Source organism: Bufo bufo, chromosome 3 (assembly GCF_905171765.1).
Source record: "Bufo bufo chromosome 3, aBufBuf1.1, whole genome shotgun sequence".
Taxonomy (NCBI): Eukaryota; Metazoa; Chordata; class Amphibia; order Anura; family Bufonidae; genus Bufo; species Bufo bufo.
In genome coordinates this window covers 327,398,361-327,412,816 of record NC_053391.1, presented here as the reverse complement: position 1 = coordinate 327,412,816, position 14,456 = coordinate 327,398,361, and the positions used below count along the sequence as shown (strand labels likewise).

General features: G+C 42.1%; 1 protein-coding gene across 1 annotated transcript in view; it reads left to right on the top strand.

The window, feature by feature from the left end:
- The window catches only part of KIAA0319L (KIAA0319 like), a 109,154-nt gene extending 98,705 nt beyond the window's left edge, over positions 1-10,449 (top strand). The window contains exons 20-22 of the mRNA XM_040424375.1: positions 7,223-7,313; positions 8,803-8,897; positions 9,649-10,449. Coding sequence (XP_040280309.1) covers positions 7,223-7,313; positions 8,803-8,897; positions 9,649-9,836 — 374 coding nt within the window. The 3' untranslated portion in view covers positions 9,837-10,449. The remainder of the gene's footprint in view (positions 1-7,222; positions 7,314-8,802; positions 8,898-9,648) is intronic.
- The last annotated feature ends 4,007 nt before the right edge of the window (positions 10,450-14,456 follow it).

Sequence of the window (14,456 nt, the reverse complement as noted above, 5' to 3'; positions counted from 1 at the left end):
CTGCTTTTCTTTTATTATGCGTCTAGCACTTTCCAAACCATCTCAATTGAATTAAAGTCGGGTGTTTGTGGAGACCATGTCATCTGACGCAGCAGTCCATCACTCTTCTTCTTGCTCAAATACCCCTTACATAGCCTAGCTGTGTGTTTGGGGTCATTGTCCTGTTGAAAAACAAATGATAATCACACTAAGTGCAAACCAGATAGGATGGCATGCTGTGGTCACCATGCTGGTTAACTGTACCCTGAATTTTGAATAAATCACCAAATATTTCACATGCAAAACACCCCCACACCTCCTCCTTCATGCACCATGGTAGGAACCAAACATCTAGAAACCATCCGCTCACTTTTTCTGCGTCTCACAAAGACATGGAGGATGGAACCAAAAATCTCAAACTTTGACTCATTAGACCAAAACACAGATTTGCACTGGTCTAATGTCCATTTCTTGTGTTTCTTGGCCCAAGCAATTATCTTGTTATTGTTGTTCCTCAATAGCGGCCTTTTTTTGCAGCAATTCGACCATAAAGGCCTGATTCTCACAGCCTCCTCTGAACAGTTGATGTTGAGATGTGCCTAGTATTTGATCTCTGTAAAGCATTTATGTAGGCTCTAATTCCTGTTAATGTGCCGTTTCTGAGGCTGGTAACTGTAATGAGTTAATAGAGCCAGTTCCATCATAATGTTTCATGTTTTTCATGACTACACTTGAAGATACCTTCAAAGTTCTTGAAATTTTCTGGATTAACTGACCTTCATGTCTTCAAGTAATGATGGACTGTCATTTCTCTTTACTAAGTTGACTGGTTCTAGCCATAATGTGGATTAGAGCAGTAGTATTAATAGGGTTAAACACTGTATGGAATTGTGCACCCATCCTACCTCTGCACAACACACATGATTTTCTCAAACACATTATGAAGGCAAGAATTTGCACATTAACTCTTGACAAGGCATACCTTTTAATTAAAAAACATTTTAGGTGAGTACCTCATGAAGCTTATTGAGAGCACAACAAAAGTGTGCAAAGCTATTATCAATGCAAAAGGGGGCTGCTTTAAAGATTTAAAATACAAATTCTGGTTTGTTTAGCACTTTTTGGTTGCTACTTTATTCCATTTGTTTTCCTTTATTATTTTCATATCTTCAATACAAATATACAATGTAGGAAAAAGAAAAGCCATGCAATAAAAAGGTTTGTTTAAAGTTTTGACTGTTACTGTATGCCCACCTTAAGTATCTAGAGCAGTGTTTCCCAACTTGTGGCCCTCCATCAGTTGCAATACTACAACTCCCAACATGCCATGGCAGCTTTTGGCTCTCAGGACATTATGGGAGTTCTAGTTTTGCAACAGATGGAGAGTCACAGGTTGGCTAAATATACAGTGATCCCTCAAGGTACAGTGGCCTCAGGATATAATATTTTCAACATACATTGGTGTTTTCTGACCCATCGTAAGTTGAAACTAGAGTGAACATACAATGTTTCAGACTCACAGCCAACCAATCCAGGTCACTCCTCTGGTAAATTAGGGCTCTTTCACACTTGCATTGTTATTTTCCGGCATAGAGTTCCGTCGTCGGGGCTCTATGCCGGAAAAATCCTGATCAGGATTATCCCAATGCATTCTGAATGGAGAGAAATCCGTTCAGGATGTCTTCAGTTCAGGACCGGAACGTTTTTTGGCCGGAGAAAATACCGCAGCATGCTGCGCTTTTTGCTCCGGCCAAAAATCTTGAACACTTGCCGCAAGGCCGGATCCGGAATTAATGCCCATTGAAAGGCATTAATCCGGATCCGGCCTTAAGCTAAACGTCGCTTCGGCGAATTACCGGATCCGACGTTTAGCTTTTTCTGAATGGTTACCATGGCTGCCAGGACGCTAAAGTGCGGCTCCCGGGGGGCTTCAGAGTGAGGTCAGGGCGCCCCACGCGCATGGATGACGTGATCGCATGGATCACGTCATCCATGCGCATGGGGCACTCTGACGTCATTCTGGAGCGCCCCGGGAGCCGCACAGACGGTAAGTATACTGCTCCCCCGCTCCCCACTAATACTATGGCAACCAGGACTTTAATATCGTCCTGGCTGCCATAGTAACACTGAACGCATTTTGAAGACGGATCAGTCTTCAAATGCTTTCAGTTCACTTGCGGTGTTACGGATCCGGCGGGCACTTCCGGCAAATGGAGTACACGACGGATCCGGACAACGCAAGTGTGAAAGAGCCCTTAGCTGTATTAGTTGCTAGTCAGCAGATATTCCTGACTGTTATTTGTAAGGACTTGCTTTATCTGTCTTAGTTATCTGCTTATTTTTATTAAATCTTAATTTTCTCTTATCTTGGATGACATTTTGGGGCTTTGGAACAGATTACTCAACTTACAATGGTTTCAACAAAGATCAGTCGGTCTGGAACCAATTAATATAGTAACTTGAGGGACCACTTTGTACTTGCCATTGCATTGTTACATTAAATTTAATTTTATGTCTTAAAGGGGTTGTTGCACTTCATAAAATATCATTTATTATGTAGAACAGGGGTGCACAACCTGCGCCTATGGTCCACATGTGACTTGATACCATTCTGTTCGGCCCCCGACCATCTGGTAATAGACATGTATGTCTATGTATTGTGGCTGCTCACATGTATTTTTCATGTATTCTCCAATTAGATGGGAGTCCTGGAACTGTAACTAGACGTTAATGTTATATACTGTATGTACAATCTGCCATAAATACAGTATTTCAGTTGTTAATACCCCTTTAAAAAAAAATTTTGGGCCCTAGTCATTGGTTCAGTCTGGCAGTGTGGCCCCCAACCAGAAAACGTTGTGCACCCCTGATGTAGAAGAAGTTAATACAAGCCACTTACTTATGTATTGTTATTATCCATATTGCCTCCTTTGCTGTCTGGATTCATTTTTCCATCACATAATACACTTCTCATTTCCATGGTTATGATTAGGGATGAGCGAATCGACTTCGGATGAAACATCCGAAGTAGATTCACCTAATACTTTGTTTGAATACTGTACGGAGCGCACGCTCGTATTAGAATGTATCAACTCAGAGGAGCCAAAGTTATTACTTAACATAATAACTTCATAAATTAATTTCTATTGTAAAAAAAAAACATTTTGCGAACTCTGGTTGGGTTCCAAGTGAGACTTCGCGAAGTAATAACTTCGGCTCATCTGAGCCAATACATTCTAATACTGTACGGAGCGCTCGCTCCATACAGTATTCAAAGTATTATGTGAATCGACTTCGGATGTTTCATCCGAAGTCGATTCGCTCATCCCTAGTTATGACCACCCTGCAATCCAGCAGTGGTAGTCGTGCTTGCACACTATAGGAAAAAGCACTAGCCCATGTGCACTCCCATGGTCCCAGCTACCAGAAAGGCCAGCTCCTCCTGTTTAAATAGTGCATCCGTGGAGCAATTGCGTCTAGCTCTAATCTAATTGCGTCTAATTGCGTCTAACTCTAATCTGGTGTTGCCTGAGGTCTGCATGCGAAAGGTGGTAGTGGCAACATGATGCTGTTCAGCATCGCCCCTCAGAGTGAGATCCAAAAAAGTAATGTACATTTATCATAATGCAAAGTGAATTGCAACTGGCATGGATTATCATTAAGATATGCATCATATCCCAGTATGGCCGTCACATGGCCCGACCAAATAAACAGGTTGTCGATATAACGGCCTACATTAGTAAATGCCTTGTATTAACTTTACCTACATCATAAACACCATTTCTGAAGTAAGGTTGTTGGAAATTAAACATTAAGTTCATCCTAAAGTGTAATGTTTGTAACTTTTGAGGACAAACTGTCATGTGGATGTACGTGAGATATAACACTAATTTATGACTATATGACTTGTATATGGCATGTATTATAGTAGCTTTCCCTTCGGGCTATAACTTTCATTTTTAATGCTCCTTGACCTAATGAGTGGAGACTAACTGTTATCATGTCTCCCATAGACCACGTGGAAATATACAGGCAGTTCTGGTCTCCTATCTCTATATAGCAGGGTTTCTCAACTCGGGTCCTCGGGACCCACCTACCAGTCATGTTTTCAGGATTTCCTTAGTATTGAGCAGGTGACATAATTAATGTCCATGCATCAGGACTTACCACATGTATTTATTCTGTGGGATATTCTCAAATCCTGTGGGTCCTGAGGACCGGAGTTGAGAAACGCTGCTTTATAGCATACTCTCAGAAGCAGCATCATGAAAGACATTATACAGAAGAATACAGAAAGCGGCAATGTTGGGTGTTCTTCGGACACAGAAAAGCTGCAGGCTCTTAGCAGACCCAGAGCAGCTTTGTCAGTGACTTTCACTATAGGGGCTGTTTTTCCCCTGTCACTAAGGCTCCTATGGATATCCTAGTTACAGTGGAAAAGTGAAAACTAAGAAAAAAGTAAAGTTTAAATGTCCTCAGATATCTTTTATGATATACAGTCCTGATCGAAAGTTTAAGACCACCTGAAAAATTGCAAAAAATCATATTTAGCATGGCTGGATCTTAAAGGGATTCTGTCATCAGAATTTAGGCCTATAACCTAAACATATGGCGAGGTCCCTACTAATACACAGAATCCTAAAGTGACCTTATCAAATGCTCCTGTGGCTCTATAATCATATAAAACAGGTTTATATAACCTGTTACTCACGTCAAAATGTGTCCAAGGGGACGTCTCACGATGCAGGGTGCCCGGCTGCAGCCATCTCCTTTTGGTGCCCAGCGCCGCCCTCTGAATTGAAATCTCCGCCCTCCCTTCCATTAGAGCTGCCTTCCTCAGTTCATCGTTCACTCCTGGCAGCGGCCTCGTTATGCGAAGTGCGCATGCGCCGGCCGGTGCACTTCGCTAGAACCTGCCTTGGCCGCCCGATTACAGCCTGTAATCGGGGGGCCAAGGCAGGTTCGAGCGAAGTGCGCCGGCCGGCGCATGCGCACTTCGCATAACGAGGCCGCTGCCAGGACTGAACGATGAACTGAGGTAGGCGGCTCTAATGGAAGGGAGGGCGGAGATTTAAATTCAGAAAGCGGCGCTGGGCACCGAAAGGAGATGGCTGCAGCCGGGCACCCTGCATCGTGAGATGTCCCCTTGGACACATTTTGACGTGAGTGACAGGTTATATAAACCTGTTTTATATGATTATAAAGCCACAGGCGATTTTGATAAGGTCACTTTAGGATTCTGTGTATTAGTAGGGACCTCGCCATATGTTTAGGTTATAGGCCTAAATTCTGATGACAGAATCCCTTTAAGGTTCCAAGTAGAGCTTCAACATGCAACAAGAAGAAATGGGAGTGAGACAAAACATTTTTTGAGCATTCAATTTAATGAAAACAACGAATAAAATGAAACAAGCTGTTTTTCAGCTGATCAAAAGTTTAGGACCACACCTCCAAAAAAAAACGAAACCCCTTCCAAAACAGAAATCCAACTTCCAAACATGAACTCAGTAATGAGTAGCTCTGTCGTTATTGTTTATCACTTCAAAAATTTGTTTCGGCATGCTTGATGCAAGCGTTTCCATGAGGTGAGTGGGAACATTTCTCCAAGTCGTGAAGACGGCCGCACGAAGGCCATCTACTGTCTGGAACTGTTGTCCATTTTTGTAAACTTCCCTTGCCATCCATCCCCAAAGGTTCTCAATTGGATTTAGATCAGGGGAACACGCAGGATGGGCCAAAAGAGTGATGGTATTCTCCTGGAAGAAGTCCCTTGTCCTGCGGGCATTGTGTACTGTAGCGTTGTCCTGTTGAAAAACCCAGTCGTTACCACACAGACTAGGGCCCTCAGTCATGAGGAATGCTCTCTGCAACATCTGGACATAGCCAGCGGCCGTTTGACGCCCCTGCACTTCCTGAAGCTCCATTGTTCCAGTGAAGAAAAAAGCACCCCAGACCATTATGGCGCCCCCTCCACTGTGGCGCGTAGAAAACATCTCAGGTGGGATCTGCTTGTCATGCCAGTAACGTTGGAAACCATCAGGACCATCAAGGTTAAATCTTTTCTCATCAGAGAATAGAACTTTCTTCCACCTTTGAATGTCCCAGGTTTGGTGCTCTCTTGCAAAGTCCAAACGAGCAGTTCTGTGTCGATCAAGGAGACGAGGTCTTTGAAGACGTTTTTTGTTTTTGAAGCCCTTCCGTCTTAGATGCCGTCTGATGGTTATGGGGCTGCAGTCAGCACCAGTAAGGGCCTTAATTTGGGACGAGGATCGTCCAGTGTCTTGACGGACAGCCAACTGCATCCTCTGGCTCAGTGCTGATGAAATTGTTTTGGGTCTTTCACTTGACTTTTTTGTTCCATAACCCTCAGGATCATTTAAGAAATTCCAAATGACTGTCTTACTGCGTCCCACCTCAGCAGCGATAGCGCGCTGTGAGAGACCCTGCTTATGCAGTTCAACAACCCGACCACGTTCAAAAAGGGAGAGTTTTTTTGCCTTTGCCATCACAACGTGTGACTACCTGACAGAAAATGACAATGAATCCACATCTTTGCACAGATTTGGCTTTTAAAGGCATGTAGTCCTAAAATTTGGATCAGCTGAAAAACAGCCTGTTTCAGTTTATTCGTTATTTTCAATTAATTGAATGCTCAAAAAGTTTTCTCACTCGCATTTCTTCTTTTTGCATGTTGAAGCTGTACTTGGAACCTTGTTAAGATCCAACAATGTAAAATATGATTTTTTTGCCATTTTTCAAGTGGTCTTAAACTTTTGATCAGGACTGTATTATATCTATACATTATCTATATTAATCTATTTTAAAACTGAGTAAAAAAAAAATTATTAAATAAGCGAATATAAAAATACCGTAATTAAAAAATGGCCACTCCAACCAAAAGCATTGTCATAGCTGCTCCGCAAGACTATACTGTATATATTATGTACCAACCAACCAATACAAAACTAGAAACGCATATTAATAATTTATTTTGCTGTCAGTTTCCAAATTTAAAGAATAAAGAGCTATAGTTTGCTATTTTCCCCCCAAATAAATAAATAAATAAAAAATAAAGAAAACAGCCCTACATGTCATGTAAAAACGTTGCAAAAAATATTCTGGTAGGCCAGTAAGTAAAAAGGTTTGGGCGGTTAACCAACCACATAAAGTTAACAAAAAAATAAATAAAAAAATCATTAAGGGCAATATACAGTTTACAATGAGTGTTTCTATCCCCTTGCAGAATGGAGTGTGCTGTATGTGATTATCACAAGCTTCCTGTGTGTGGTGGCTCAGGGACTACTAGTCTGGTGCATTATCTGTTGTTGTAGAAGGTAAGTGATGGCTCCATTTGCTCATTATAATTAAACCATGTTTCTGTGTATGATGAGAAAAGATGTTACTACGATGTATAATTTATAAAATTAAATCTCTGTTCTGTCTGTGGGTTGTCTATCTCAGCAAATGACAGTTATGTGTGTTTATAGGGAGTGTAGTAAATCACTGAGTGAGACAGCCCTTATAATGATCACACAGTTCCTGTTTTGTTCTGTGGACAATTTTTTGGTTTATTTAGGATGTGAAGGTCCTTGTTTACTGCACTTCTTTGCTGCCTGTTCTGCAGAAAATAGGAAGTTCCTGAGGAACAAAACATAATGTCTGATTCTCTTGTGGTCTTGTGTCTGACTTGTATAATTTCCCATAAATACCACCTGTGCTCTCTTGTACATTTTGTCATATTAAGGGTATGCACTGGTAAATCTGTGACCAAGGATTAAAGGGGTTCTGCAGTTTGTTTTAATTGATGATCTATCCTCTGGATAGATCATCAGCATCTGACCGGCGGGGGTCCGACACCTGGGACCCCCGCCAATCAGCTGTTTGAGAAGGCAGCGGCGCTCCAGCAGCCAGTATTAACTGGCCTGGGCTGATGATCTTCAGTTAAGGCTGCATTCACACGTCCGTGTGTGTGGATCCGCAAAAAACGGACATCGGCGATGTGCATTCCGCATTTTGCGGTCCGCACATCGCCAGCACTTAATAGAAAATGCCTATTCTTGTCCGCAAATGCGGACAAGAATAGGACATGTTCTATATTTTTCGGGAACGGAAATGCGGACACGGAAGTGCGGATCCGCAATTCCAGGTCCCATAGAAATGAATGGGTCCGCAATTCCGTTCCGCAAAAAGCGGAACGAAAATGCGGACGTGTGAATGGAGCCTAAAACAAACTTTAAACTAAAGACTCCAAGGCTCATGGTGACTAAAATTAGGCGCCTAGTTCATGGTGATTGTGCAGTTTTCTCCATCAATCAAACAAAGCCGCAACATAACAAAATGTGAAGACTTTCTAAAAGCATTGTATAAGAAACTTTTTACCAATATCGTGCATGCTGTGCCTACTCCAGCACTACTACACTTGCTATAATATACCCAGTATATGTATCTATATACTATACTTATCTGCTATAGAATCTTTTCCAAATACATTTTAGAAATAACGCGGCTAAAATGTAAAAATTAACTAATTTAGTCTACCAATTATCTCTCGTCTAGAAGGAAGAAAACTGCCTATCTAATGTCACCTATAGTGATGACCTGTAGTCAATGGTCATCCCATTTAATACGAGGAATATCAGTCAAACCAGAGACACCAATCTGTAGACAGCACTATAAAGTTCTACTCCTCCTGGAGAGAAGTTAATTTGCATACTTTTCCCCAGGAAGCATCTTAAAGACTTCCTACACCTGCTGGATCTCTGCAAGGAGAACTAGCACCCTCCAAGAACTAAAATTTAGTCTAAGTCTATTTCTTGTTTGCAGGAAAAAGGGAAAACCAAAACGGAAGAGTAGATATAAAATGCTGGAGGCTACAGATGACCAAGAAAGTATAGCACTGAAATCAAGTAGCAAAACTGGTAAGTATGCATTTGGAAGATAATAGAAGTTTTACATGATGTTTCACCTTTGGGAGCCACTCTTACAGCAATTAAAGGGGTTGTCCCAGTTGTTATTTCCGTTGCCAATGGTTTTAACAACTATAGTGTCATCTTCCCAGAAAAGCCCTTTTAAGAACTATAAAAATCCCTTTAAAGTGTAACTGCTTTTATTTTATTTTTCTTCTTGTAATGTGTAGGTACAGTGATAAGGAACATTTTTCTAATACACTTTATTTAGAGAACTTGTACATTTATATGAGAAAACTTGGCCTGAAATGTCCCTTAGCAGCACTCTTTAAATGAGTGTTGCTAAGGCATTACAGTGCAGGGCAGCGCTGACCGTGACGATGGCTAGGGTTAATTCTTTTATCTCACTGCTGGCTCCTATATATTTCTAGAAATTAGCATATGTACTATGTATATTGCTCTGCCCTCCTGTCTCCTGCTATTTTGATTCCTGGTCTATTGAATAACTAACTGGCCACCAGGAGATGCAGGAGAGATGAAACAATCAGTGCTGGGTATTGAGAAGTAGGAGAGTCCCTATGTACTGTAAATCAGCGTCTCTCCTGCTTCTCAGTAGGCAATAGTTTTTGATCAATTGTTGATGTTCCAATATCATTGGTCCACTGATTTTGCTTCCTGGCCAAGAGTATTTCAAGACTCTTGTTCTACTTTTTCAAAGTAATAGATTTTGCAATATGACTGAATGTTTTCTCTTCTCTTTTAGGTGTAAAATTGAAATCTCCAGTTCAGAACACAAGTTTGATGCATTCAGAATCAGAGCTGGACAGCGATGACAATACTTACACCTGGTCCGATCGCGAGAAAGGCAAACTCCTCAGGCCTCAGAATGGTTCTTTGCGAAATGGACAAGCCTCTCACAAAAACAAAAACCAAAGAGAGGAGCTGTTATAGCGTAGGCTTTTTAGACGCAGGAATTCATTTCATTTTATGCAGGATAGTGCAAGTTGTCCCACTGTCCTCTTCTCCACTGCTGGTTTACTCTGTGGACAAAGCTGCTACCCTGAACTGCTTTTAAAGAAACAGATATTTTAGTAGAAATATCATCTCCTTTGCTCTTCTTGGAGCACTGAGACTGGACATACTTGAAGTGGAATTTTTCATTGGGGAATACTACTGGATTTATGCTAAGAGACTTTTTAATTAAGTAATTTAATTTTTTTTTTCTGCACAGTTTTTGGGGTTACCAACCCTCAAGAGTGAGCCACCTAATGTAGTATAAATGCACTACTGCGCCACGTTCTCACTGGCAATGAAGGATAAAATGTGAATCTCACTGGGCCTATTCTACAGCCCGACCTCTCTTCTTTTTCTTACAGGCTAAAACAACAAAACATCTTGCTTATTCATTTTGTAACGCATACTTTTCTAGAAAAGTTATTTTGGCTTCTGTGTTTTCACTGATAAGAACCGGGGAATCTGAAGGAAATGTACTGGCAAAATGACTTGGGTTATTGGGAAAAAATAGCCTATGACACTGGATGGCGTTCAATAAAGTCAAACTTTTAAGTGACATTTCTTATTTCTGCTCTAAAAAAAAATCTAAAAAGCAAATCTGTTAGAAATGCTGTAGATAGTCGTTAGTTAATACATTCATTGTACATAAAATGTGGTGAAGAACAACCCGCATTAAATGTGTTAAAGGCCACAGACACCTTTTGAGGGCAATTTTTTTTCATAGCACCTTACTCAGTATGGGCTGAAATTAATTTTTTCAATTGATCTTTATTTAAAAAAAATGTAAATGTTTTTCCACAATAGCTTTCAGTTTCAGTGCATTTGCAGACTATTGCATTCTGCTTTAGGCTGGGTTTACATCTGCATTGTGAACTCCGGAAGTCAACAGACTGATGGAGTTCACAGTCTCTGGCATAGCCGGATACCACAGTGTACTGCCAGATCCCCATTCACTGCAATGGGATCCGGTGGTAATCCAGCCGCTTTCCGGCATATACGCCAGCATGTACGCCAGATACAGTGACCAGATTACTGTGCCAGAGTTCATAACACAGATATGAACCCAGCCTTACTGTGAATCGATCAGGGGGCTGCTTTGACGGCTCAAATTTTTAATAAAGAACAATTGAAAAAAATATTTTAGCCCAAAATGAGTAAAATGCTATGATAAAAAAATGCCCCAAATGAGACCATAGCCTTCAAGTCAGAGAGAATTTCTCACCCAACCAAAAATAATATTTCAGTGTATGATACATATTTATATGTCTTATATTCACAGAAATGGGGTATACTCACATGTGACTAAAAAACACCAAAACAGAGTATAAGTGGTATACGTTCCTGATAATTAATATCTCAAAAGCCTGACTAGAACGTTAAAATAAAACAAAAAATTATTATTGGGTATACAAGTATAAATTATATAGGTTGTGAGCCCAGTTAATTCTGACACAACAGGCACTCAAAGGGCATATACAGCTCAGATGGTAGAGCCCCAAAGCTACTACCTATGAGAGCTGTAGTGATCGCTGCGTGTCAGTTATAGATGTACACCGACACACCGCTTTGTGCAATATGCCTAGGATTAGTGACTATCCCTGATACCAGCTTGTGGACCTAGGACCTGCAATGCCTGTCCCTGACTTCACTGTGATAGATCTGTCATAGTCGACCATCAGGGATAGTCACTAATCCTAGGCATATTGCACAAAGCGGTGTGTCAGTGTACATCTATAACTGACACGCAGCGATCACTACAGCTCTCATCGGTAGTAGCTTTATTCTAGGGCTGTACCATCTGAGCTGTATATGCCTTTTGAGTGCCTGTTGTGTCAGAATTAACTGGGTTCACACCCTATATATTTTATACTTGTATACCCAATAGGCATTTTTTGTTTTATTTTAACGTTCTAGTCAGGCTTTTGAGATATACTCACATGTGGCAGATTTAAGACTGTTCCATTCATCTGAATGTGGCTTGCAGAAATCTATGTATACTGCAGAAACAGCCCCATTCAGATGAATGGAACGGATTTTCAGATGTGTTTATGCATGTGCCCCGTTGCCATATGCCAATGATGCTACAGTGCAGTAGAGGCCCTTGCAGACGCTTGCACAGACAAGCCTGCAGACTCTTTTTAGCTAGTAGCAAATACTGCTCTTGTTCACTATTCCAGAAAATTCTTCTGTCCTAAGCCATAGCTGAATCTTGCGCTGGGCCTTCACATTGCTGTTAAAGCTGTTTTCACACCTAAACTTGGTTCATTGTAGTGCACCACATGATGCCTTTGCTTCCAATATATTTAAAAGTGTTATCCCATTAATAATGTAAAAAAAATGAAAATTCTTCATAATCTAGTACAGTGGTCGGCAAGCCGCGGCTCGCGAGCCACATGCGGCTCTTTTGATCCTTCACTGCGGCTCTTTGGTTCGGGCTGGTGGGTGGGCGGCCGCGCAGCCATATCGCGCCGCTCAAGCTGCTTGTAAATTGTCCGTCATGCAGCTGCTGCCCCGTCTGTCTGCTCCTTCCACTTTATGAATGAAGCAGGCAGGCGGGGCAGGAGGCGCATGACGGAGGGAGAGATGTCACGCTGCGCACAGCAGAAGGGCGGGCAGCGCGGCTCTAGTTCGGCTGCCCACTGTGAGGAGGGGTGGAGTGGTGAAGAGGCCGCCGCTCAGGAGGAACGAGATGTCCTGCAGCAGAAAGGTAGGAGCTGCCCCCGGTGTGTGCACTGCACCGGCCCCGCCGCAAGTGTCCCTGCCCCCTTCCTTCCTCCCACTAATACATTACTTACTGGAAGGCACTTATGGGGGATATCTGTGGATGGCTCACTTATGGGGGATATCTGTGGATGGCTTACTTATGGGGGATATCTGTGGATGGCTCACTTATAAGGGATATCTGTGGAGGGCACTTATGGGGGATATCTGTGGAGGGCACTTATGGGGGATATCTGTGGATGACACATATATAGCATCTTATGCTATATATGTGTCATCCACAGATATCCCCCATAAGTGCGTCATCCACAGATATCCCCCATAAGTGCGTCATCCACAGATATCCCCCATAAGTGCGTCATCCACATTACATCCACATCTGCAGACAAGTTTAAGAAAAGTAAAAAATGATAAAGATAAAATGAAATAATAATCAAGATCCAAATAAAAGAAAGTACATATAAAAGTATTCAAAAACACACTCTGGGCTCATGCCCACGAATGTAAGGGCGCCGTGCCTGTGCTGCGGACCGCAAATAGCGGTCCGCAATGCACGGACACAGACCATGGGGCAGCTGCATGAGGATCGCGGACCCATTCACTTGAATGGGGTTCGCGATCCGCATCCGACTGCCCGCACCGCAAAAAAGTAGCGCATGCTGAAGTGAATGGGACCCATTCACTTCAATGGGTCCAGGATTCGGGATATGAGTGCTACAGTGTGCTTCCGTGGTGCTTCTGGCTGTGCCTCCGCACCGCAAAAAAGTAGTGCATGCGCCCGGTTCCTGGACCCATTGAAGTGAATGGGTCCTTGATGCGGGCTGCACACGGCCGTGTGCAGCACGCATCATGGACCCATTCACTTCAGCATGCACTACTTTTTTGCGGGCACACGGTCGTGTGCATGAGCCTAATAGTCCTCACTGGTACTGTTGATGCAATATTTTAGGTTTTAAAAATGTGGCTCTCGAAAGAAATTCCAATCGTGGTTTTGGCGATATTTGGCTCAGTTGACAAAAAAGGTTGCCTACCACTGATCTAGTATCTGACCTCTTCTAAAAAAAAAAGCTAGAACCAGCCCTGTACCTCACATGGACCCAGAGATCTCCCCACTCATTGCTCCAATTAGATATATTTCAAGCTGCCAGCTTAGGGGGCATGTCCTTTCTCAGAGGGTTTCCCGTCTGCTGCAGCTGGTGGCAGTTGAAGGATGGGACTGAGCATGTGCTTCCGTCTCAGTGAGCAGGACAGAGAAATTAGAAAAAGAGAAAACAGTAGGTGGCGCTATACAGATAGATTTCATTGAATAACTCAGTAGCTATAATCAATTTTTAATTACTTGCAATTATAAAAGTATTCAGATCCAGGGGTTGGTTTGAAAACAGTAGAATATTTTTCGTGGGACAACTCCTTTAAAACTTGCATGTATTAATAAAAGCTTTGAAATCGATTGCACTTTTATCTGATAGTTCTAAAGAAAGGTAATGGCCTGCTAGTTTAAGCACTTGAAATATCCTTATGTTCAGCTCGTATGAAATGATGTGTCAACCTCAAGGAAAATCTATTATACAGACACAACACACCGTGCTTCTGAGTAATCGTCTCTTTCCATTAAAAAAACATGATGGTGAACCTAGCAGCCTAAGGTGTGAATGACAGATTGTAAAGTGTCCTTCCTGGTATCCTCTCCTTCCGGATCTGACATTGTACGTGGAGAGAGACAACTGTACGTTACCCATACTTATTAGTATTTATTAGGTATAGTACAGTTACCTTGGGGCCCGAGACAGGGTTTAATAGGATGATGCTGAATGATCAATACACTTTAATGCCATT